The sequence below is a fragment of the Aquila chrysaetos genome, chromosome 7 (assembly GCF_900496995.4).
Source record: "Aquila chrysaetos chrysaetos chromosome 7, bAquChr1.4, whole genome shotgun sequence".
Lineage (NCBI taxonomy): Eukaryota > Metazoa > Chordata > Aves > Accipitriformes > Accipitridae > Aquila > Aquila chrysaetos.
In genome coordinates this window covers 15,727,761-15,754,561 of record NC_044010.1, presented here as the reverse complement: position 1 = coordinate 15,754,561, position 26,801 = coordinate 15,727,761, and the positions used below count along the sequence as shown (strand labels likewise).

Sequence of the window (26,801 nt, the reverse complement as noted above, 5' to 3'; positions counted from 1 at the left end):
CCTCAAATACACTTGTTTTCAGTGTTTCCTCCCAAAGTCATCAAAATGACACATTCATGCAGAATGTCTGTGTAGATAAAGGGAAGAGTATTTAAATAGACTAGGAGAGGTACCATATGACCCCATTTTACTCCTCGGGTCTGGGCAGATTTAGGATCTGCCTGACAGTAAATAGCATGTCTGCAGCAGAGGATCCTGGAAAGGATCAGGTTTACCAGACTTCCACATCCCAGTGACTGGATGAGGCCTCCCACTTGAAAGACAGAAAGGAACAAAACCAAACCCCATGGGCTGTGCTGTGACCCTTTCTTGTACCTAGTGGAGACCCCAGAGTAAATGGTTTGCAGAATTAAAGCCTTTCCTGTGTCAGTGGAGAGGGATGATTCTTCTGAACCCCTCTTCTCCCTCACTCCCCATTTTAAACTTTGGTTGTCTGAGTATCCCAGATCATGATGATAGCATTTTGGAAAAGCCTTCTTTCCTGTAATCCACAGTCCAACTGGCAGGACGCACTACTGTTGAGCAACATATTATGCATACCTTCTCATACATTCCCAGGATCTGCTTATCTGAAGAACAGGGGAAATCATGAGCATTGCTTTATCGATTGGGGCTGCTAGGAAACTGCTGATTTTCGTCATGGAAATGACCAACCCCATAAAAACTAGGGGTGGTTTTCCTGTCTGTTTCCACGTGGCTGGTTAACAGTTGTAGAGAGGCGGATGCTCCTTTTTCTGAAACACCAACTCTATAGCCTGAATTTGGGATCTGAGATGGGAGCTGTACCCAGCAGCAAGAGTACCTGTTTGGAGGACCCGTCTATTTTACTGGTGAAGCCTACTACCTGTAGGTGGTATAATACCACAGAGACTCAGCTGTCTTTGTGACTTACAGACAATTACATGGCTTTCGCAGTTTGCAACACGGCATGTGTAAGAATGAACTTGGTCTAGAGACGGGAGATCTGTTGTGTAAGGAGAAGTTATTATTACACATTCACTGCACAGTTGCTTCACATCTAGTTATTGTCAGAGGCACAGGGCACTTTATTCTTATGGAGTCCTGCATAGGCAGGTTTTTAAGTCTCACTGCATCCAAGCCACAATGTATCTAGCTATGAGTCTTTTGCCAGAAACTCTTTTACATTAACATCAAGTCTGAGGCATATCTTTATGATATCTTATTGTCACTATATGGGTCCTGGTAATGTAGTGACAAGGATGAGGTTTATCTGCCCCATGAGTGCCAAATGATGTTTTAACCTGTTAGAAAGAAAAAAAGACGTTAGACCAAATTCTTGTCAGATATGAGCACATCACTTGCTAAAAGCAAAGACCCAGACCTCGCTTGCCAGATTGGCAGCTGGTATAGATGCATGCCCTTTTTCTTTTGTTCTTCAGTGTCAAATTTTGAAAGAGCTCAAAACCCACACAACAGGCAGCAAGGTGGTAAGCTGGTTTTTGCATACAAGAGTCCTTACACAAATTAACCTGTTTACCCTTTGTAACGAGATGCACACAGTGTTTTGGTCAGTGTGGATGACTAGTGGCCAATCTGCAAAGGATATTGATTTACCACTGCCAGCTTCAACAAAGCCACTGTTCATCTCAGGCTTCTCAAATCCATGCTCTCAGCATGATTGGACCACAGCTCAGATTGTGCTTTTGTACAAGTTGGTAGCTATGGCATGCAGTGGTGCTTTTCTGAGCATCTTGAAGTACTTCACAAAATATAATACTTTTCCCTCATGCTCTATCACCGAACCAAGCCACATGCTGCTTCTTAAGGCAAGAAATTTATTGCTCACACAGGTCACAGCTTTTCAAGCACGGAGAATTAACACGTGCAGTTTGGAAAGCCTTGCTATCTAAATGATGTAGACCAACGACTTGTTGTTCAGAGAAAGACACAAAAATGCAAAGGAGAGGGAAAGCTGACTCAGAAGAATGGAGTTAAACAAGTCAGTGTGGCTTTGCAGTGAGACAGAGGACAGTAATCTAAAACTTTTAACACAGAGGAAACAGAATTAGTGCATTGGAAAAGCAGTACACCTAGGAATAATGGGGTCCAATTAAAGGGAAGATGTATATCTCGCTGAACAACAGGAAGGACTTCTAGCAGTGAGGTCTAGAAGGATTTGGAATAGTGTAATGGAAACCAAATGCAGTGGAAACCCATGACAGATTAAAAAATAGACTGGACAGAGCATTAGAAAGATAATGGCAGGAGCGATCTTCTATTGCATTCAAGCAATAGTATTGATAGGGTTACCAGAGGGGCAGGACCATATTGTTTCTGCAGTTCTTCCACATGTGGGGCTGCTAGCAGAAGCTAGTGGCTGTTCAGCATCAGGCACCAAAAGCGTTTATGATTCCTTCCTGCTATACCGTATTGTTCAAGCCCTGCAAACTTCTGCCTGTGGGAAACTTAGGTCAAAATAAATTGGCATCACATCTGCAAGAGTCTGGGAACTGTTCTTTTATTGCCTGTGTAAAACAAAACCAATTTTTCTTTGTATTCTTCCTTCCTGTTTTACGAATGGGTTTCTTTAACCTTTAAAACTGTGTACTGCAACAGCAATCATGGGTTATTCAAGCCAATCATCTTGAAATACCTTTCTGCTGAGTGCCATGGTCCCCTGTTTTAAGTTCAGATGAAACAGGTCCTGGTTTCATATACACACTCTTGAGCTTATGTGCCAGGTTTCCTAGGAATTTCACCCCTTGGGCCCTGCACTGAGTGTGTGTTTAACTTGTGAAATGTGCACGGTACAATTTGGTTTCCCGCTTAGTCTTTACAAAGTGTGCAGAGTTGTCAACACTGTTCCCTCATGAAAACCCAGTGTTTTCATTCCCAGTTTCAAGGTATTCATTCCCAGTTAGAGGCAGAGGGGCTGTCCATGCAAACAAATACAGGCATACACACTGGTCCGCTAGACCGTAGGTCTGTAAAGAGGACAGAGTGGAAGAAAAGCGATGGATTGCTGAATGCACTGGAGCATGAGGTGACAGGAGACATAAAGGTAACAAGTCAGACAGGTCACCCACACAGAAAGGAAACAGTCTTAGCACCTTCTTTTTCATCTTCCAGCTCAGTGCAAAGTTGTCTTTTCCACTCATATCAGAACTTCTAATCTCATGTACTAGCAAGTCCTGCTCTGTACAGCTCAAGAAGCCTTTGCCCACAGCCACCCAGGGATTCCTTCTCAGCCCCTCTGTTCCTGCTCCTTGGTATGCACTGAGCATGGGACTCGCCTTCCTTGGCTCTGCCCTCCCACCCCAGTCCCCTGCCCTTGGCACTGGCATCTCACACTACTCCAGTTCTGACCTCAGACACCTGATGTGGGTGACCCACCAGCGACGCTCTCCGTGCCAGGCCCTGCAGGACTTTCTTCAGGAGTGTGATGCTCAAGGTCCAGTCTCACAGGGTCCATCCCCCGCAGCAGCTCCATGCTCTGATCTAGCAAACTGAAGCCTGCATCATCTACAGCAGCTCTTCAAGCCTTTGTAGCAGGCAGCATGTATATTCTCAAAGGCGAAAGCTGGAAGCCTTTTCTTTTTGTAGCCCCTGGGAAAGAAAAGCTATCAAGTAATGAAACTGTCATACTTCATTTCTTCTGCCTCTGATCCACAGCTCAAAAATTGCTGGATCATTCTCTTGTAAGTTGAACGTAATTTTTCTTCTCAACACCTTTCATTTTAAGATCTATGGATTCAGTGACATGCTGGCCAGAGCTTCCTAGTGCCAATTTACTCGCTGAGCAAGTGGCGTGCAGGCACTGAGCCCATGCTTCCTGGAGACCTGGTTCCGGTGGCCCAGCTTTAACCTGGAGAAACTGTGTGTGAGGTTGAAGGAACTTAGTCCCCCTTCTTGTCACAGAAAGAACATATAAACAAGTTTCAGTCAGCCATCAGGAAAAAGAAATAGAGCACTGAAGTGAGTAGGGTGTTTCAAAGGTCCTGCAAACATCGGGTTTCTCCTTTACAGGGTTGTTGGGAGAATTTTATAAGCAGGTTAACTCAGAAACAGAGATAATTTTCTTTCTCAGATCACAGAAAAAATCCATGTCAAAGGCCAAGCTGCAGCTCAGGAATTGCTTGTGTGCATTTTCCTTAGGGTATATAACAGAGTCACTTACCTATGGAAATCACTAAATTTCTAATGCATCATTAGAGCTGATCCAGACTGGGCTGAAAATTCAAATAGGCATTTTCAAACATAACAGCAAATTACAGCTGCCTGGATCCATTTGCCCTGTGTAGGGCCTGGTTTTCAGGGGTCTCGCAAACTGGAGATTCCGGATGGAGCCAAAGGGAGGGCAGCTGCTGAGAAAGCAGCTTCGCAGACCCAGATCCTCAGTGCCGCGTGGGGCCACTGAGCCCTCCAGGGTCCAGCTGAAAAGACATCTCTGGGGATATAGATTAGCATTCACACCTCAAGCTGGCTGCTAGCTGAGTGCTTACTATCACTTTCCTCCGCTCCATATCTGCATATCTTTTTAGACTAAATTCCTGGCTCAGGAATAATAATATGAACCTCCTTCTCTGACCTGCCTGTATCCAGTGTAGACCTAATTTAATAGCAATGTGTTACAAAGATAGCACAGTCCTAACTGATGAGTCCTGGAAGCTGCACTGGTTGGGAGCTCTGTGTAGGCTCATTTACCCTTCTGATTTTCTGTTCCCAGCGTGACGAATTAAGAGGATTTGAATCCCTGTGCTGCTACAACTAAGCTGTCTCTAGTGTTCAGGTTAAACGGGGAGGTATCACAGTCTACTTACAGCATTTATCAGAAGTATTTTGAATTGTTCCTGCTCCTCATATTTTCTGTGTCCCTTTTTTGACAGTTCAGTGACTTCAGTTTCTAATTTGATGTTCTGAATAGCTTCAGATTAGATAATTAACACATACTGTATAGGCACCTGCTTAAAGTTCATCCTCTTTAACCATTCCAGCAGTCCAAGAGCACTCCCTTCCTCATCCCACCTGAAGCACCTTGCGTCTGAGCCCCCTCCTGTTGAAGTTCATCTTATTTCAGACCTCTGCTAAAAGCAGGTCTTTCTTCCTCACCCCACGTGAGGCAAGCAAGGGAGAAGCTAAACTGAATAGCAGTTGAAAGGTGATTCATTGGACTGAGACCTTTCCTACTACAGGGGTTGTTCCACTCGCTCAGCCCATTTCCTTCAGAGCAGTTGCCCAAGCATCTCCATGGGTGTAGGTGAGAGCAGGGTGCAGCCTCCCATTGTGTCTACAGCTACAAGGCTATGCAAGTCACTTCAAGCAACACTGTGATTTGGATGGTTTAAAATAATAATTTTCTGCAAGGCACATTTTAACCAACCGAAAGCTGCTCATCTCAGAGGTCTGTATCAGATGACAACCATGGTTTGTGCGTTTTATTCCCTACTGAAATAGTGTGCATGCATGCCCAGCCTTCCTGGCCATCTCTCTCCCCTGTGCCTTTGTCGAGGAGACTGTGCTCATATGAGATCGGATGCACTTGCCCCACAGACGGCACTATTTCCCTTCTCCCTGTGGGCAGCCTGGGAGGTTTTGCTGGTTGTTCCTCCATTAGCTCACCCCTCATCCTTCTAGAGCAGCAAGAGCTCCCCAGAACAAGGCCTGGAAGTACACACACAGAGGCACCAATTAATTTGGGGAAACTTGACAGGCTGTGTACAGTTCCCAGACCATTAAGAAAAACAGATGTCTGAGAGGGAAACATCGGGAAGCCGAGAAGGATCCTGGGGAAAACCCCAGCCAGGAAAGGAGCTCTGTACAAGCAGCTGGTGCAAACAGCGCACTAGGAAAGCAGCTATGTCTTATGGTGGCCATCACTGCTCTTCTTCAGAACTACCATCTCACCCTTCCACCCATGGAGACATTTGCTAGTAGTGTGAGTATCTCAAGGACAAATCCCAGATACTGGTTGTACAAGCTGCTAAAGACACATGGGAAGCAGTACACTCCAGTCCAGGCAGACCGCTGCCTTGGTAACAGCTGTTGTCAGCTGTAGATTAAGACATCAGCATCACTCTACCAGGGGTAGAGATCAGTCCTTGGCTCCAAAGGAGCTATTCCATATGCGGAGTGTCTATGCATTCCTAAAACAACACAACCTCAGCGACTTACCTATTCAAAGGATAATTTCTGAGAAGTAACCTCTTTCTTTCCCCCACATGCCTTTAACATAATTATCTGTATTTTAGGTATCTGCAGTAGCTCATGTCTGGTTGTATCAACCAAGTTTTCAGGCAGCGTTTGTTGCTAGAGGGCTCCCATCAGATGGAGACAAGAGTTAATGATGGGACTACACGCCCTGCCTGACACACCAGAAAAGCCAGAGTTCTTCCTGAACTAAGCTGAAAGCTGTGTAGGTGTTCATCTAATGAAGATTAAGTTTGGAGAAATGAAAAGTGGTGCTGCTTGAAAGAGAGTGGGGATCTTCAATTATTTAGGAAAGTGGTGCATTGGCTCTCAGATGATACTGAAATCCTGCTGCCCACTAGCCTCCTTCATTGTGACCTTCTCTGAGAGAGGAGCTGAGGGCTGTGTTTGACAGGGCATTTTAGAGTAAGGGACCTTGCTTTTAGCATCCCAGTCCAAATTTTCATAATCTTGAGTAACAGGAATGTTCAGTGTATCTGCTCCAGGATTCTGGCTCACTGGCTGCACTGATGTTTTAGAGGCACAAAGTATTTCCCCAAAACCACTTACGGTTATTCTAAACTTGATGGAAAAACACTGCAGATGTGTCACTGGTGTTCACTTGGAGCAAGGGAGGAGCTCTGCAACATCAACATTGTTCTTTTAAGACCAAATGCTCAATGAGCAAAAAAGTGAAGAGTAATTTTTTGAAACTGTTTGTTCCAGATAAACACAGCCAGTATTTTTAAAACAGACATATTAACTCGAAGGAAATAGCAGGACACTGAGTTCCCAGGACTTCATAAAGGGAGGAGACACATTAATTTAGTCTTCCAGTGTAGTCAAATTTAGTAATTGAAGAGATCTTTGTTAAACTAGTTGTGTCTTTTTATCTCGGTGCTTAAGGTTACTGATGGCTCAGCTCCAGTTTGCAGTGTACAGGGTACCACCAGCTAGTAGTTAGATGGTTTGAAATACATTACCACCTACAGTAGCCAGATAGTATGCCATCGACTTCTGAACCTTGCTGTACTTTTTTTCTTGAAGCTGTAGAATCTGAAATATCTCAGCCTCCTCTAAAAAGGCATGTCTTGTCCTCATCGTGGCAGAGTAAGTCTTGAATGGAGACACTAGTGCACCCCAAAGACTCAGAAAGGAGAACCCCGTGTGGTTTGTCTGGGCTTAAAACCCAGCACGGATGACTTTTTGAAGTTGCATTGTTTCAGGTGACAGGAAAACCCCTCTTGCAAGGAGCTGCTCCAGAGAAAGGTTGCTGTACTGCTTGTGTGGGCATAGCCTCTGTGCCTTTCATTGTTTCTCCACTTGTGTGGCTGTGTATGACCTTATTGAGCCAGATATCAACTTTATCCACAAGCCTTTTCCTGCTGCCTGAAATTATTTCCATGTTGGCTGCTGGGCCTGTCTGCAAGCAGCTGTGTCAGGCTTGTAATGAGGCAATTACATACGCATGGCCCTTTTACAGGAAAGGCCAAGGCTGTTTTGCCTTGAATTGATTGGAGGCTTATCTGTTTTCTCTGCTCTCTCAGTCAAGCCAGTCGCCTTGTCCGTAGGCAACTGGCCTGGCTGGCAACATAGATTTTTACCTCGCTGCCTAGCCCCCCTACCCTTTCCTCTTCACTGTCTGCAAGCAAATGTTGTCATGGATCTTAAAAACCTCGTGATCTTGATGATCACAATCTCTTCTTTCTGTATGTGGCATGGCTTCTCCCCCCTGTAGCCTTAGGACTCACTGCTACTTAACAGCCTTTTGTTTCACCTTCCTAGTTCTTATCTCAGCCTCCTATCTTCTCACTGCAATAGGAGTCACCTTGCCTTTCCAGTACCTTTTGGGCCTTTCCTCTTGAATATTCTGTCTTCTGGCACTCAGTCTCATTTCAGTTGTTCTACTGTTGCTACTTTCAACGTCTTTGAGCTTCTCCTTCCTCTTACACCGTTGACTTAGTGGTCTAGGGAAACCATCGTCTGACTCTTCTTGCTGAGCCTACGCAGGTTACTGTGCATAGACCATTGTTAGGGTACAGCCCTGCAGCTGCAGGCAGGAAGGGTAAACTGAAGAAACAGGGTATGCATGTGACCGAGATGTGAAATCTGTTGTCTCACTAGCAAAGTGTCTTTAATACACCCTTATAATCATGCTGGATAATATAAAATTTTAAAAAATCTTTAGAAACCAGACTGAAATCCCATTAAAAAGATAACTCACTGGGAGGGAATGAGTCCTTCAGGGGTGTTGGACTTTGTTAGGACTTGCTTAGGAAGAGTTTTATGGCAACAGGTCATGTCAGTTAATATGTGCCTAAAGTACCATGTACGACAAAATCCAGATGGTTACTCCTCATGGATACAGAGGTGAAATGCATATACCTGGTCTGCATACATGTTCATGCAGAACTGTGACTGGGTTAATGATTCCATTGGTGTGAGCACAGCACCAAGCGAATGCATCCATTTTGATGCCATCATGAGAAGTCGTACAACACTATGACTGTGGAGCTCAGATCCGTTAATACAGGTTTCCTTGGGCTGCAGTGTAGTCATCCTCAGACACATGTGTTGTGGAGAACCAGTGTGCCACAGAGGACCAAGTGTCAATGTGGAACTCGTGAAGTCCCAGACTAAAATTCTGTCCTGGATTTTGAGTAGCTGAGGGCAAGTTATTGTGTCCTAGATCAACTACAGGACTAATGCAGAACTGAAACACTCTAATCCACACCTTCAGCCTGTAAAAAACCCTTGCAGCCATTGCCTGACTCTGCTGGTTCCTTCACTTCACTAGGCATCAGCCTGCTTGACATTAAAATTCAACCGCTGCCTGGGCTGCTGCTTGTGTACAAGCCTGGGATCGCCCTGCCTGACCTGTTCATAGGTGGTCGGCTGCCCAGACCAAACTGGCATTAGAAATCAGGCATTTCCCTGTTACACTTCGCCCACCCCACATCTATCTCTCCTCTCCACTCCTTTCCCTCTGAGCATGGTGAACACAAGAAAACAGGATCAGGCATCTCACAAAAAACACTTCTCAGAAAAGGAAACGGTGACACCCATGTGTTGCTGGAGGTTTCTGCAGTCACCTCAGACAAGGAGTCCCAAAACACTACATGTACACACAAAATAATGGATTTACTTTTTAAATGGTCTGCCACCTCCTTCCTGAGCTGCAAGTTGTGGCTGAACAGCCCGATGCCTTATTCTGCACAGGGCACAGCAGAGCCAAGAGCTGCTCGCGTCTCCGTAGGGGACGGGCTGAGGTTGCATACGTGCTGTCCCTGCACAGGCACGCTGCCCAGCAGAGACCAGGTGCTGCAGTTCGCTGCCTCTTTTGGTAACGATGGCGCTTGATCAAACCATTCTTGGCAGCCTTTGACAGACGTGATAAGACACTTGCTCAGGAAGCGGACAGCCTGGACTCCATTCTGCTCTCAGGGGGTGTGGGCTTCAAACTCTTTGGTCTGTCTAGCAAGAGATGATTTCTAGTCCAGTGCTTAGGGCAAGGCTAAGGCGAGCACTTGCCAGCCTGCCCGTTAAAGCCATGCCAACGGGCAGCAAAGACTTCAAGGTTCCCCAGGGAGAGGGGAGCATAGGCACCTGCCTGGTGGTCTGAGTGCTGTCCTGACAGGTAAAACCCTGGCTTCCCTCAGGACCCTTTCTGTGGGGTATGCAGCAGTGGCTAGATATGCATAAAAATGCACAAGCCCATACATTGCCCTGTCAGCAGAGACTCCTAACCGCGAAGGTTTGAGGTACTGCTGCTGTAATGAATCGGCCTGTGCAGTGTTGGGAACATGTAGGCACTAGGCAGTTGCCAAGTATTGTCATTACTAAAAGGAAGACTCAAGATCTCACTTGTAGTTTTCACAGTGATATTTGCTGGTTTTGCTAATCTCACCAGGCTGTGCTTAGCAAGCACAGGCCAGGCACTCCTGAGAGCTATATGCCATGGCATGAAGAAAAGAACAACTTGCCACAAATCCAGCCTCAAAAATTTTCAACGCCAGCCAAAGACTAGTGTGAGGTGTCTGGCATACTCTTCCTATATAAGGGCCTTTACAGTCCGGACTGTTGATGTTAGGACATGTTATTAATGAACTCTACAGAGGCAAACAGGAGGCTGCTGTCTCCACTTTGCGCCCAGGAGGCTGTGAGGACAGCAGCAGCAGTCCCATCTCATCAAGCTAAACTGAGACTTCACGTAGTTACTCTGCTGAGAAGAGATGCCTTTTGGAAGATGTGGAGAAAGCTGGCATTGGTACTGACCATCCATCATGAAAAACAATGCTACACAACACTTGCATCGCACCCACTTTGCTAGCAGAAATATGTCAACAGCAAAGGGAGGGACTGCTCAGAGGGGAGGTTAAAAGAACGATTATCTCATCTTATTTTCATTGTAGTCACTCTCTGAAACAAAAGCAGATAGTGTATTCACTTCTAATTTCCTGATGTCTACAGATGTTTCCTATAATTCTGTTGTGAAGGACATAACTCCTCGCTTGCTTGCCTGGCACTGGCAGATCTCTGCTGCCCGCCTCCTCCTTCCCGGCACCAGCTGGCTCTACTGACAGAGGCAGCCATGGCATCGCTGGGGGTGATGGAGACGTACCTGTACTTGCAATGCTTTTGAACCACACCACCTAACTCCAGCCACCACCCAGTGGTCCCCGTTGCCCAGTACGATTAGGGTGGGTTTTTGTTCATGATAACCATTTGTCTTGATGTTCAGGACCTCTAGGCAGTCCCGAGGTTACTTGGAGGGAAGTACCAGAGAAGGACCCTGAGCAAGCTTCTGATCCAAACAGGCAGCAATGCTTTCTTGAGAAAAGCCTCACTCCAACCACTATCCAGTCTCACCATCCAGTCCCTTTTACACATAGGCATGGGTAGCTTGAACCAGTGAAAGAAGGAGAACCAGCAGGAGTTTCCCCTCTACTTTTAGCAGGCAAGGAGGGGAGTACATGAAACATTTATTTACAGTACAGCGGACATGTTCAACAGAGTGCCCCTTCCTTTGAAAGTTCCCTTTACTAGTTTCTGGCTACATGATATCTCCCACCTCCACCCAATTCCCAAATCTTGCTTTTGTGAGCCTTTAAATTTGGCAGGTCTGAGTCTCTGTAGTTTTGAAATTACTGCACTGTATTTGGGAGCTGCTTGCTGTCTTCTGGATGAAAACTGCTTATCGTTGCTGAGCTGGAATATCCTCACATTACCCTTTGGGCACTGCTTGACCCTGAGTGCCAAGATGGTAGCAGTCCATGAGGGAACTCTCAGAAGGAGAAAATCAAGACCAGACCACTGCAAGTCTTGAGAAAAATGTTGCCCTAAAGCAAACTCTTCCCAAACACAGGGAAATATTACGTATTTTTACATATTTTATGTAAAGTAGGATTTTCCTGCCCTGTCTCCTAAAAACAAATATGCAACCCTCCTTTGAAGTCTGCATTCCTCATACTATTCTGCCCTGTGTTATAGTCAGAGCTCTTTCCTCTTTATCACTCTCATTGTAGCTATGCAATAGCCTTGCAGTTGAGTTCAGACACACTCATCCTATGTTCATTCATCTGTTGTGGAATAAGTGTTGACCTGGGTACCACTCTGAGAAGGGATGTTGTACTTCTCAGAGTTGTTCTTGTGGCTAACTTGTTCGCAGACTTCAAGAGACAGGCTTCTTACACTCAGGCAAGAAGCTTGCTCTCCACTGAAAACATTACAAAAAGGAAGAGTTTAAGAGGAGACCTCACATCTGTGTTCCTGGAACATGCTTTTCAGTAGTCTAGTGAAATCTTTGTTAGGGCTGCTGTGAGAGCTCCTGTTTTCATTAAGACTGGAACTGAAGAGAGCTGCTAGAGATCACTGGGCTCTAACACCACTGACTGCCTTGAAGGTAGCGTGTGTAATCAGGAGTCCTTACCTCCTCCTGCCTGTCTCCAAAACTTCCATGTCTAGTATTTTTCAACTTTTTTTTGACATTTCTCAATTAGCAAGCATTCCCTTGTCTGAAGGAGACCAGAATCTACAGCTACATAGCAATAGGCACAGAAGAGATGTGTGCCTGAGTCAGAGGAGTCTTAAGCGCGTCTTCAGGGGCCAGGAGCTCAGACTCGTCCCAAACCTAATCTGAGGTCCTGTTGTTTTCATGGAGTGTTCAGAAATCTGGAGCCCAAACTCCATCATTCACAATATATTCCCACAGGCTGCAGATTGCTTTCCCTGGAACTGCAAGATTGAAGATTGAATCTGTTGCATGTGACATCAACCAGACCTGGAGGCCACTCTGCACTGGCTGAGGCTTGACCTTAACATCGAAAAAGCTCTGTCTTGGAAGTGCAATGGTTCTGCACAGTTGTGCATGCTCTCATGTGAGACAGACAGAGGCTTACCACTAATTCCCTTTGCTGCAAGTCAAACTAGAAACCTGTTTGCATGACCTTTAAAATGCCAGTCCTGGAAAACAACAGCCAAGGATTTTGCAGAGCGTGCTGGGATCATCATTATACACCTCAACATACCCTTATACAGCTGGATTGTATGTCCTGATATCAGCCCCAGAATTCTCTTTGATTCTTTCAAATGGAAATCTTACTTTATTTGATCAGCTTTCTGTTGTGTTTCACTCCTGCATCCTGGCAATGGGAGACCCATGGCAATTTGAGGCTGCTTATTTCTCGTTGCCCAGTCATCTGACAGCTGCTTGTAGGAAAAGGATGAGGACTCTGTGTATGCTGCCATTCTTTAAAGCTCACAGAATTCTCATCTGGGATATGAAATGGAGGTGTTTAGCTTCTGATAAAGATTGACCAAAGAAAACACAACAGAAAGAGAGAAGTAGAAAATATTATTTCTTTTCTAGCATTTAGGATATACCTGAAAGATCTGCAAGGCATTCTGGTCTTGTCCTTTCCTGGAAATTAACTGTGATAAAGCTCTGATGCACAAAGTTCGCAGAGCTAGCCTAGCCTAGCCCCACCAGAAGAAGGTACAGAAGTGGCTTACATGGTAGCTTTTGCTCAGGTGGAGCACAGCACAGTAATTATCACTCCTGTTCTATCGCGAATGGTAGGAAATATAGGTAGGAGCCTTGGCCTTGCATCCCAGGGTGTTATGGGCTACGCTGACACAATGATGGACAGGACTGGCTATAACGTATCACAGAGCCACAGCTGCAGCCACTTCTAGCTGGGGCTTCTGCCAATAATTAAAATTTACCACAACCAGACAAGGAGCAGCTTCATTGCCAGATAAGACGCCAAGTGCATAAATAAACCACATAAATCCCTCCTGAAACAGAGAGCTGGAAGGTCTCCAGTGAGAATGATTTGTGAAGGGTAAAGAGAGAGATGGGAAGAAGGATGCTTCGCTGAGACAGAGAGGGGTCAGTGTAGCAAGAAGAGGTTTGTTTATTCAGGGCTTACATCTTGGGATGAGTTGCTTCTTGAGCCAGGGGCCCAGCGCGCTGCTGAGCTCCAGTCGGAACAAGCATCGTGAGATTTCCTTCTAGGGATGTAAAAGATGGGCCAAGGCGAGTGTGAGCCCACCCACTTCCTGGGCAATCTGTGCTCAGCCTGTGTTGATGCTTTCGTGGATCACGAGGAGAATGAGCAGGCTCAGATTGTGGGTAGCAGCCTCTCCTGATTTTTGCTGCCCAGTTCCTCACACTGTGATTCAGGTATTTTCCCACCCTCTTGCCTTTCAGTTTGCTCCTTTGGGAGAGTTTCTGTTTTAAACCTACCCTGCTAACTTACTTCTCCCTTCGCAGTCCGAACAATGTTCCCCTTTCAATATGATCCTGATGCCACTGATGTACTCAGATGGACACAGATGAACGAATCAGTTCAGGTTATGTTGGCAGGAGGGTGCAAACCGGCATTCATCTAAATGGCAGATGCAGAGAGATGGCTTTGAATGAAACTACAAACTACATATTAGAGAGATTTTTTCCATTGATAACTTGGGTCCAATCCTAATTAAAAACTATTCTTGAGCTTTTTTTAGTTCATTTTAAGAGGAGTTCCTTATGAGCTGCCCATCTAATCTTATCTGCACTCATAAAATGTGAGAGCCAAAATAACTGGTGCCTGAAGAGGTTGAAAACAAAAATTCAGTTACCTATTCCCTGCCATTGAACAAGACAAAAAGAGTGGCAGATTCACCCAGGTGAAACTAAACTTGTCTGTTCTGTGCTATTCTCTGCTTTAAGGCCAAGACCATAACCAGGGACCCATTCCAGGTTTCTTTAGATTATCTTGCTTGAACAATAAATGAACCTAGGGGTAGAAAAGGATAGTTTGGTGGATTGGCCTCTTTGGACACTTGCTTTAGAACAGATAATAAAGCTACTCCTAACTGAAGGAAAGATTTTATTACTTCAATTCATACAGACACATTACTGTTATGTTTTCCGTTGTTACTGAATATTATTGTGGCCTTTAAAAAGGTAGGACTGGTCTGACACGCAAGTGTGTTTGTCTGGTAATGAGATGCATTCATGATGCATTCTTCAGCGCGTAAATTCATGTTCTCTCCAGATAGACAGGAACTGTACCTCAGATGATGTACCGTGTGAATATTCAGCGGCCTTTTTCCTTCAGCTGGCCTCAGCAGTCCAATAGAAGATGGGCCAAGGAGAAGGGATTAGCTCTTGCCTATGGAAATGGTCACCCCAAGTTGGTGGGGCAGTATGGGAGGAGCTAGTACTGTCATCACTTCTCGCTTGCTTGAACTGCAAGCGAGTAGGACATCTCCAGTTCATCAAACCGTGTCTCTGCAGACGAGTCTTTTCAGGAGAAAGGCTACACAACCTCGGCACAACGGTAGGAGACACTCACCCCACTTCAGCCCCCGGGGAACCCTGCAAAGAGAGTACGTTCCCTGCTACAGTTTAACGTCTTATTCCCAAAATGCTGCTTTCTGTGTCAGAAACAGGTACTTGAGAAGTTTGAGAACGGCTCTTTTCAGCTAAGCTGATTGCGAATTAGTTCAGTTATGCTGAAAAACAGGCACCTCTATCAGATTAAGGCTGTACTGCTCCCTGCACAAGCTGAGAGAGTTACCCCAGTGTACATGGTATAAGCTTTCCCATGCGACAAGGCCTGTGATCATCTGGCTCCTCAAATCCTGCAGCTACCTTACTGAAAAACGAGAAGGTGTAACGTCTGGGAAGGCTTTGCACAGAGACCATGTCATTTGCCTTCAGAGGACTGAGCCAGGCAGGGAAGAGGGGGTCTGCAAGAGGCTCCGTTCCCTCCTGAAATCCAGTGCCTTGATGAGGGTTGGTGCTTTAATTTCAAAGGAAACCACAGCACTGTTTCCCAGAGTTTCTTGCTGGCCTCCAGGCAGAGTGTGATGATGGTTTATTTAGACTTAAGTAGTTTCCTCCCCACAGATGTGTCTCCCATCCCTTCCTTAGCTGACCAGGTCCTACAGATGTAGAGCTTTGCCTCTGCCGTGCAGCAAGGAAAACCCGCTCCCCAGCCACCTGTGTAGCTGCTGCTATTTGAAGTGGGGCTTCTGGGGATCTCTGACATGGTATTTGTGGGGCTTTGGTGGATGCTTAACGGAAACTTCTTCCGAATCACTTGGCTGCCAGTAAGGTGCTCCCTGTGATGGCTTGCAGGCACTCCCTGGGTTCACAGCCTGCACTCGGCTGTGTCTCAGGTGGGAGGTAACAGATTGTAAGGTGAAATACCAGTGCCACAGACCAGAAGAGCCTTTACCAGCAGGCATGCAAAAATATGATTTTTCTGTCATATCAGCCCTCTGAATGGGAGGACACATAAGGATGCAATTTCCTCAGCCTCTGGCTGGAGCAGTTAAAGGGAAGCCCTCACCCCTGTGCTGCAGTCTGCTCCTGCCACCCCTCCATCCCCTCCCGCTACGGCAGTGCAAGCGCTTGTCCGGCTGTGCTGTGAACTTGATTGCTGAAATGATCTGGGTTAAAAATAACCTTGTAAAGAGTTAAGGGACATATTTTTAGCCCAGATCATTTCAGTGATCTAGTTTACAGCCCAGCCCCACAAACTCACACTGGTGCGAGGGAGGGGGGAAGGGGGAAAGGAAAGGTCAAGGGAGAATGAGCAGTTGGAAACATAAGCTGTCTTTCTGCCAAAACCAGGACCTTATGAAACTGCACCCCAAAAGCAGTGACCCTCTCTTGTTTTCATATAGCATACTGACAACTGCCTTCTTGTGGCACAGTGTTGAGATCTGGGTGCTGAGGATCACTATTTCTGGATCCTGTTTGTGTAATCAAGACACTAGCCCTGAGCCTCAGATGCCTTATTGTGTCTGCCTCTGACACACTATATTTGTCACTATTTTGCCATATTTGCTTTTGCTGAGGTAGATTGTATGTGCAGCAACAAAAAACCCCGTGAGGGTCACGGGGGAGCTTTGCAGAGCTTGTGTGAGTGCAGGGTATGGGAAGGCGGCTGGCATGATGGACTGGTGTGAGAAGGGGCTGCAGGGAATTGTTCCTGCAAAGCTCTTTAGAAGCAAGGGAGGGATGTGGAAGTCAGGGACTTGCCTCAAAACCACCAGCATGAGAATGGGGGTGGAAAGTGCACAGGACCAGTACCAAAAATTGTGTAACTGTCACTGATTTCAGAGCCACTGAATACTCCAGCCTTGCAAGATGCTGTGGAGGGCTTGCATCTCAGATGAAAGGTGCTCCAACTGCCCAAAATACCCTACCTGCAAAAGCAGACAAGTCAGAGGATTCATAGGGGAGAGAAGGAGACTACAGCAGTACAGATCTCTGCTGTTATTCAGATGGTATTTAAGTGCTGCTTAAGCCAAAACACTCCACTGTATGGCAGCTAATAGACCTTTGCTCTTTTCATCAGCCAAACTAGCTGCACAAATCCAAACCTGAACTTCTCCTTCAGTATCTGCTTCTGACCCCCACTGGTACCCTTTCAGACTAGCATTTCCAGTACCATATTATGGGCAGTGACAAAACTCGTGGGATACCAATCCTGTGAGATGGAGTCATGGTAGCTTTCAATTGCAAGGGAGTGGGTCATGACCAAAACTGATAGCTGAGAGCTGTTGTAGCCAGTTTTGCACCAGTCCCAGCACGACATTAAAATTCATCCCCAAAGCTACCTCTGGCTTTCCAGTTTTCCCCAGGAGTCTTTGCAATTTTGATTTCATAAGAAACTTGTCTGCAGTGACACTCCCCACCTGTAGCTTAAACACATGATCTTTAACAAAAGCTTTTTGTGAGTACCCAAATGGCACGCACAGAGAAACTCTTCAATCTCTTTACTTCTTTTCTGTGGGCCTTTAATATGCACCTTGTCTCACCTGGTGCCCATGGTGGGTCCATGGGCTCTAGCAGGAGAATTGGCAAATGTCACCGAGCCAGGTCGTGACACTGCTGTCCTGAGAGGCTCCGTCTGTAAGACATTATTACTCCCACATCAGGCAGCCTTACTACCCCTCGCATTTTCTGGCACATTAAATCGCCAGTGAAGTTGGGATTGTTCTTCTCCAGTGCTACCAAAGGGACCAGGTTCAGTTTTAAAAGCAGATGAAGAAAGATGGGGTTGAAAATTATTTTCAAATTTACTCAATTTTATGAAGTTATTTGGAAGAGGAAAGTGAAACCCCTTACAGAGAACTTGCTAGTTGCACTTCCTCTTTGGCAGACAGTGCCATGCTTATGTTGATGGTATAATTCAATTCCTGTTTTGCCGCTCTATCTGAGATTTTTCTAATGCTTAGACACTTATTTTTAGGGAACAGTAAAAGACCTCAGAGTAGCAGTCACCAAATTACTGATGGAGTAAATCTTTTACCTTAACTTGCTAGTTTCAGTCCATGCAGTCTGACCATGCTTCTCTTCTGAAAAGGAAAAGAATCAGCAGCTGGCTGCAAAGAGCACAAAATTAACATCTGAGTAATTTCACATTTTTTGCCAAAAAAGAGCAGAGCTGCTCCTCTTCATCATTCATAAAAGTGGTGGGCTATGTCACTGAGACAGGAAAAATGACCAGGAATGGGAAAGGTTCCATGAATATCACGGGGCAAGAGACAGCCAGCACTGAGCTCTTGGGTGAGAGGAGCAGACGCGTGTCTTAGTTGTGGAAGAGGCTGAGGGCAGGTACATGATCTGCGGTGAGAGTGAGAAAGTGAGGCTCCCCACCTTCCTCCCAGTGGGAGGGAGACTGCCAGTCCAGACCCTGGAAGTCAGGGGGATGGTGTTCTCCTGGCAGTGCAAGGAAGGGAACTTTTTGCATCCAAATGCCCTGGTACAGCGCTTTTCCTTGACTAGAAGACATAGAGCCTGGCACACCAGCTGGGGAAAAAAAAAAAAGAAGCTGTAGAAAAAGCTGGATACAGGACGGCAGTGTAATTGCCAGAAAGGGTCTGAGAAAGGACTTTTCCTGTTGCAAAACGCGTAGCGTAATCGGAGAGTCTGCAGCTGGCAGTTTCAGGAGGACACAGCCCGTGGGCTACTTGTGCTAATCTTAGAATGGCATGTTCACTGCTTCCTGCGCCCTGGCCAGTGAGCTTCACGCCGGCGAGAGCCGTGTTGCAATCAATGCCTTCTACCAGCAAAACAAGAAACGCATGGCATCATTCCAGCCTCACAGCTTTGATCAAATCCAAAGAAAGGGAGCTGTGTTTTCAGGTTGTAACTCAAAAAAAATTAAAAAAAAAAAAAAAAAAAAAAAAAAAGAAGGAAAGAAAAAACACAACCACCCCAAAACAAGAGGTCAAAGAGGCCAAGAAGAAGTGCAGTGTCTATTCTGGGTAAAGGCGAAAGGCTGTGAAAGAAGCTCTTGGAGAAAAAGTGACTATGAGGGAGGCAACCCTTCCACCACAGACACTGAGCAGCTGCAGCTCCTCAGGCTCAACTGAGTCCTCAGTTCAGGTGTCTGTTCTGCCATGCCCAGGTACCCTGGGAGCTGGTATGCTGAGCCAAACCTCCCAATCCATCCTGCCTTCCCCAGGTTCATTCTCTGCTCCCTCCTCTTTCCAGCCTGCCTTCCCTTCATGGCAGGGAACCAGCCTGCATCTGGGAACATCTCTCCCTCCCCACTTAGCCCAGCCATTATTTTTCGTGTGCAGCAGGTTGCCCTGAAGTCTGCTTACCTCACTGTTTCTTCCATTCCCCTTATCTGCCACTTCTCCTGCCTGTAATTACTCTAATGAAGCCTGAAAAGATGGGGAGAAGGTGCTAGAAGTTCACTGAGAGGAGACAGCTTGATATGGCTTTTGTGGCTGCATGCAGGAAAGCTGGTCCAAAGTGTATGGGAAGTTTAACGGGGGAGATGCCATCAGGATCCTGGAAACCAGAAATGACAGACATCTACTGGGGCTTGTGGGCCTGGGAGAAAGAAGATAGCATTTATTGGGAGCATTTATTTACGGGTCTCTGAGAAAGGGAAAGGCCCTTTTCCACAATGCAAACAGGCCTTAGCCATGCTGCTCTCTACCAGGTATTTCAGACTAGAGAGTCCTCCAAGCTGCGGATGATGAGATGATCCTTAACGTAACCTCCTGAATTTGCTTTTAATCTAGAAACTAGGATTCTAAAGAAATTCCTTCTTTAATATGATTTCAAGTTTCCACAGCTATTTCTCCAGCCCCTGTAGTGTGGCCACCCAAAGGAAATGGTCCATGTGTGAGCCAGATGGGTGTTTTGAGGCCCTTTCACCTCCAGTGATGCTGAAGGAGTGGTTGTGTTAATGAGGCAGAAGGTCCTTCCCAGGCAGAGGGGTGTAAAGGGAGAAGAGCGAGCTCTGCTGGAGCCTTTGAAGAAACAGAAATGTAATCCTCTAGCAATGGCCTTTGGGGAAATTTTCTGACTGAGAAGCAGAAGGGTATTGAGGCAGAGGGGTAAGAAGTGTGGTGCAGGTCATGTGTTCATGGTGGTGGTACAGGGACCAGAGGTATGAGGTTCCTTGCTGATGGTTTGTAGCCTGGTTTGTTGTTTTGAGGTCTCCACCTCTAACAAAACAAGGATCCTTGGTTAGTTGTTCTCAGTTCCTCTGGTTCGGTTTTCCCTGGCATCACATACTAGAGATGAAGAACAAGGTTTCATTTCATCAACTTTGATTTCAAGGCTTTCTACTCATATTGCTTGATACACAATAGCAAAGAAAACAAGGTAAATGTGGGATGACACCAGAGCTGTATGCTGTGGGAAGAGCTGCACCATCCAGTCTCCAACAAGCCTCCCACTTCTCAGCCTGTTGTTGACCCAGGGGAGGGGAAGTTGCTCTCAGCCCTGGTATTTCCTTCCCTCCCCGCCACCCACCTTGAGTATTTCACTGCCAAAAAAGTAGAACAGCACAGGGACATCCCCAAGCAGATGCTGGCTTGCTTCGAGGACAGGGAATGGCTTCTTACAGCCGAACCACCGGAAAAGGAAGGGTACCATTGACCAGGGCAGTAAAAAAGGGATGGGAGGGCTGAGAAGGTGTATGGGAACATCCTTTACTGCCCCACTCCATCTGCTCACTGCAAGGAAGAGATGGGGAACAGACACTTGGCTTGAAATACTTAGTTTGCTTCCAGTGAAAAATACTGAGTGTAGGCTCTTCAACTAGAGCTGAAAGGCTCTGCATGAATTACTGGTTTTCTGGGATATTTGAAAATGCTGCTAGGTTCTGTCTTCCCAAACCTCTTGCTCTCAGACTGGATGATTGATGCCAGATGTGAGAAACTCTGCTTTAAGTCCCTGCTTACTCTTGAACTTTATAACACATACACAGGCTGCTCTCTAGCCTGCTTGCTTTTCCCAGCCTTTGCTCATAACTTGTTGTTCCCAATTTGTCAGAACAGGCCAGCAGAGACCAACTCAGAGGTGGACAAGTCGGCATCACCCTCAGTGGCTCAGCTAGCAGGGAAATTCAAAGAGCAAGCAGCCAATATCACTGGAAAAGAGGTAAGGAGCACTACAGCCACCAGCAGGTAATAGACTGGGAATTGAAGCATTCACCTCTGCCTGTAGAAGTTAGAGCATCAGTGATTTAAGCATGAATCTGCCTTGATTTTGAATCTTCACAAAGGATTTGTCTCCTAGTGCAATGCAAGCTATGACAGTATCTTCCATGCATTGCCAACTTGTGGACAAGTATTTTGGTAGAGCCATACCTCAGGACAACTAGACACTGTAACTGAGACACTGGAAAGCTTGGTAGGGTACATATACATACTAACAGCAGCAGACAGCAATGCATGTGCTCTCTGGGCTGGCTTTTGTGGGCAGAGGGCAACAATGAATAATGAAATAGCTAACATTGAGCCATTGAAAAAGAAAGCAAACAACAGATTACGCAGTGTAGAAGCCAGTGGCAGGTCACCAGCACCTTGTTCACAGAAGGAGAAGGTTTCCTCCAGGTAATCCTCTCTGTATGAGTCTGAGAGACAAAGCTGTCTCTTTACTTGCCCTCGTTACCTCTTCCCAATGACATTTCAGACTCTGTGCCTACCTCTGTCATGCTGAAATTTATTTTATTGAAAGCCCACTATGCCAAGCATTACCTCACAAGCTGTCTTTCACCAGATAAGCAGAACACTAGAATACCTCTCTTAGAAAGAAAGGAAAGTCAGAGTGTTTATGGATGGAGGCTGACATTTTAGGAGAGCCCCCTGTATCATTATGCACTTTTTTAGAAGCATAAATGTTTACCGTTTACTTCAGTCAGTAGGTGCCCCTTTAAAACTGAACTGCTTCCTTCTGCTGCTCAGTTGATTTCAGCATGTCCCAGGCTGGGCCTAAGGGGATCCTCCCTGTCACCCCTCCGGTCTTTGGCTGGATGCAATGGTGACCTCTGTCCTGCAGGGCTGGCATGCCACCGTCTACCAGAGGTTAGCACTCCCATAGCCAGACCCCAGGATGGGAATAGCCAATCTCTTCCCAAGCACTCTTTTTTTTCCCTCTAGTCACCAGCGCACCACTCCATCCATTCCATTACAGTCATTTCCTCTTTTTAAGGTATGGGATTTAATTGCACTAAGTCCCTCACCCTTCAGAAGGCAGCAAGTTCCCAGACCTCTCTTGTGTTATCTGCAGACCTCTGCTGCTCCCAAGCCAAGGTGGTGTGGAGGGGCCTCACAGTGGGGGGAAACTCATTTTCTCCAGAGACAGAGGAGGACAAAGTTTCCTGTCTTTTCTCTCCAAGCCATCTGTCACTTCCCCACCAGCTTTCTCAAGCTGGCTTCAGATTAATGGCTGAGTGGATAGTCTTTAACCCTTGCTTGACCCATACCAGCAAAGGGAAACCTATCAACCAGGGAACCTCTGATACATTCACTGTGGCACAGTGCTGCATTTCATGGTTGCAAAATGGTGGGGTTTCAGTAAGACATGGTATTATTGCTTCCTAGCATGACATAAGGATAAGGGCAAGGCTGCCCTTGGCTGCTTAGAGACACAGCATTGCCATTGCTGGGTACAGCACCACCAGAAGTTAAGTGACGTCAAGTCTACAGGTCCTCCAAGACAGCCAACTCTACAGAGGGCAAAGATGCCATAATCCAACTTTTCACATGCCTGCCATTTAGAAGGTAACAAAATTATCCAAATATTACATTGTGGATATTATCCAAGATCCACAGTATTATCTATTTTGTCTGTTAACCTATAAAAAGTGTGTTAACAGCTTGGCAGGAGACTACAAACCTGGCTTAAAAATAAAGGCAGCTTGGCTTCAAGACCAGAGCAATAGTTATGAAGGAGCAACTCCATAGGTGCTGTGCTATGCATCTCTTCTTTCCTAGTGAGCACTCTTGTACCTCTGAGAGCCCAAGGACATTCAAAAGGAACTGGTGTCCCTGCTGTTAAGTTGCCTTGTTCCTTCTCCCTTGGAAAATCTGTTTCTTAGTCAAATTAAAGGTTACAGCTGAGGACTTGCCTCTGCGAGCTGCTCTTCTTCACTAGAGAGAAACGAATGGGGGTGTACAGCTTGTCGAAAAAGTCAGAATACCCCTTTTTGCCCCTAAAATATATCAGATGCAAAATAGGAAAATCATGAACCAGGTAGGCAGCTGAGACTTATTAAAAGGAAATCCTGGTAGTAAGACAGGACAGAGAACAATAACAAGCTATTCCAGTGTGAGGGGGTTTCCAGCAGGATGCTTTGAAGATGAAGCTTCTGGGAAGGCTTCTCTACCCTCCACAGCTTAGAATAGTGTCCTTTGCACAAAGCCTGAAGTGTCACGGTTCATGCTGTGGAAAGAGATATAGACTACTTTTCCAACACTAAGATTGGGCTCAAGATGCTACAAGCACACCGAGCATGCTGCCACATGCCATATGCTAATATCTTGTGCTACCTTTGGATGACTCCTTTAGGCAAGCTGGGCCCTGCCATCCAAGCAGGTCACTTACAGAGCATGCCCTTTGGTGCTTGAATTTCACTTCCTTTTAAAAAACCCCTCATTTCCCTGCTGCTGAGTTGGTTGTTTTCTTCTCTTAGGTACCACCACATAAGCCAGCTCGGAGGAAACCACCATGCTCTCTTCCATTGTATTCCCACAAAACTGAGACAAGTGACAATGATGAGCAAGTGAGTATCAATTTAATAGGGGGACAAGGTCTCTCCTCTCTGCAACCTTTTCTCTCCTGAGACACAAGCCTGGAGGTAGCAGAGAGGTCAGACTGTGCAGCAAAAGACATCAATCATGCAGCATCAAACCTTCCCCTGCTCACACACATGTACTGACTCAGAGTCAGCTCCACGCTGTTTCCCACTCCTGTAGCATGGATACACATCCCATTTCTACCGCTTTTGTTTTTACCCTTAGAGCACTGGCAGATCCACCCAGTTACCACCTTTCAAGCATTTTAAAGCAGGAACTGTTGGCATTTATCAGATTTGAACAGCGCTTAGCACAGGGAGCATCCATGCTGTTTGTTGCCTTCAGATGAACTCTAGAGGTTTGAGTATAATAGCATAATAGTTCTGCTCTTGAGATTATTCCGTCTTCAGAAAAAGGGAATAATTAATCCAGAGTGAAGAGGGGTTTTGTCAGCAATGCCCTCAGAGTATTGTCTTGAGGTGTCCTCCATACACCCTTGAATGAGCAGGTCCCAGTAAGCTGGCTGCTAGTCACTAAAGTGCTCAGGCCCTTTCCAGTCACTTCTGTCCTGTATTTCAGGTATGAGGTCTACCCACCAAATTTCATGTTGTCACCTGCCCTTAACAAGGGGGTGGTTCTTCATCCTTCTTTTCTGACAGCTACAAGCTCTTGCTGCCTCCATGCCAAAGCAGCACAAGCTTTAAAATTTTAGATTCCTTCCTTTTCCTTTGGACCTGAAAAAAGCAATATGCCCCTTCTCAAAGCAATGCTCTCCCTTTCTCAGACTGTTTTCAGGCTTTCATAGCTCTACCTTTCCAGCCACTTAGGCCTTTCCTGCACATACTAATTGGATACCCTTTAACTCTGTTAGTCAAGTGGTGGCAGAAAGTCTTTCCTGTCACAAAAATTTCACAATGTTTACCAACATTAAGGCTTGTACCCTTTAAGAGGTAGAATTCTAATCTGTCTGGTCCTGAAATAATACCGGGGGAAACTGTCATAGGTTAGATACCTTAGTGAAGGCCATGTAGCAGCAGAGCCATTACACATCACCTAACTCACATACTTCAGCCAGAAAGCAGACAATCACCTTTTCTCTCAGAGGAAGGATACATATATGTAGAGCCCTGGGATGGCTAGATAACAAAAGGGGAGCAGGGTCAGGAATGAAGAAAGCAAGCTTTTGTGTGAAGGTGCTATATGAGGCTTCATTTGCTCCCCTACTAGCACTTTCTGCTTATCTCTTCCAGGTTTTCTCCCTTCATTGTATTTCCTCTTTTTCACCTACTTTACTGTGACTTTTTCATGTTTCATTTTGTTTTGCAGAAGCGGTCTCCAAATGCTTGCCCCATTCCCAAGGTCAAGGTGAAAAGCTCCCCCATGATTGAAAAGCTGCAGGTAGGTCTTGGAAGAGCCCACATGGCTCCCTCAGCAAATTAAAACTGATTGGCATTTGTCATAGCTACTTCCCTTATGGAGCAGCCACAGGGGAAGGGGATCCAGGAGCCAAGGGTGACAGATAGGTAAGCAGGGCAGTGGCCTCACTGACGAGGGCCCAGTCCCACAATACACAAACAAGGAAGGCAGAGCAGGTCTGGCGATGGTAACCACTGTCAGAAACAGTCCAGTGATCCTCAGGCACGTCCATAGGCAGGTCAGTGCATGGGCCAGCATCATTTGGATCTGCGGGGTACACGGCTGGGCACAGGCATGGCAGCAGCACAGCTCAGGTAAGGAGCAGGGGCTGGACCCTCAGTTTAAATACAGCTCGCAAGAGAAAGCGAGGGAAAGCCTGGCTGAGGCTTCTTTCAGCTCTTTCTTCGCAGCAGTCTAAATCAAACTGAGCCACCTGCACCCTATTGGGGAGCAGGCCTTGAGTGCAGGCAGCTAAAATCCTGGCAGTGGGAAGTGCACTGCCTCTCCCCCGCGCGTGCCTAGAAGCTCTGTGCTTCCCTCACCTCGATTCCCCCAGTTACGCACAAACACACCCAGTGGTTCTTGCCCTTTTTGTATCTCCCCGCAGTGCCTGATTCATGCCGCTGAGGGCAGCTCAGCACTCGAAAGCCCGTGGATGTCATGCCCTGCCGCTGCCAGCTGCCTCTCCTGGCAGCGCATGCAGCTCCAGAGCACAGTGCCTCCTGGCCACCCTGACACAACGTAGCCCTATTCATAGCACTGTCCCTCTTAATGCACCCAAGGACATTTGCCTAGGACAGCTCCTTAGCGACAGGCCAGCAGGAAGTATTTGCCACAGTTAATCACAAATTGCTTCTTTCCATAGTCTTCTCGCTCCTCATGACTGCGCAGATCATTCAGAAGACCTGCAGCTTGAAAATGCGAGGTCTGCTTGGGCACACGCAGGGTTGGTTTAAATCTTGAAGTGATTGCTGGCTGCTTCCTCAGACTTTCTCCCGGCTCAGCCACTGTAGACTGTGCTGGCTTGGCAGGGTCACTGGAAAATCCCCAAAGGCCTCAGGATGACAAACGGACACATCCTGAGATCCAGCTGCTGGGGAAGGGCAAATGTCCAGTCATAACTTCTCAGCCCGGACTTGTTTGTTGACAGTGTCACCAGGAGAGACCCATAACCAGAAGGTATGTGGGTTGTGACAGCTGAGAGATGGGGCAGCTCCCGTGGCAAGAGCAAGGGTTCCTCCGTGTGGTTACCGCATGTAGTACATGACAGTGTCGTGCACACCCGTGACGGGGATTTTTCTTTGCAGGCCAATCTAGCTTTTGCTCCAGCTGCTCTGCTGCCGGGAGCGTCTCCCAAAAGCCCTGGTCTGAAAGCCCTGGTTTCTCCGTTCAGCACCCCTCCCTCAACGCCCAGCAGCCCAGGGATTCAGTCCCAGCCCAGCGAAGGGAATGAGACGCCGGTCAGCTTTGATCAACCCCCGGAAGGCACTCAGCTGCAATTCTATAACAAGGTAGGGTATGTGCTAGGATTCTCCATCACAGCAGGATGAGGCTTGCTTATGGCTTGGGGATGAAGAGGAAGAGGAGGCCGTAGCCCTCAGTCCTGCCATAACAGTGTGCATTTGTAGGCAAGGGAGGAGATCTATATGCCGGATTCGAAACTGCCTTTCAGTGTAGCTCTGTGG

The 26,801-nt window shown here is 46.5% G+C and overlaps 1 protein-coding gene across 2 annotated transcripts in view; it reads left to right on the top strand.

Annotated features, from left to right (window-relative positions):
- Positions 1 to 26,801, top strand: part of RCSD1 (RCSD domain containing 1) — a 35,298-nt gene that overhangs the window by 4,190 nt on the left and 4,307 nt on the right. Inside the window, exons 2-5 of one of the 2 annotated variants that reach the window (XM_030020695.2) lie at positions 20,954 to 21,061; positions 23,598 to 23,687; positions 25,027 to 25,098; positions 26,424 to 26,627. In XM_030020695.2, the coding sequence (XP_029876555.1) occupies positions 20,954 to 21,061; positions 23,598 to 23,687; positions 25,027 to 25,098; positions 26,424 to 26,627 (474 nt within the window). Of the gene's footprint in view, positions 1 to 20,953; positions 21,062 to 23,597; positions 23,688 to 25,026; positions 25,099 to 25,981; positions 26,628 to 26,801 lie in introns of those variants that run through there. The other variant, XM_041124952.1, reaches the window with a different exon arrangement.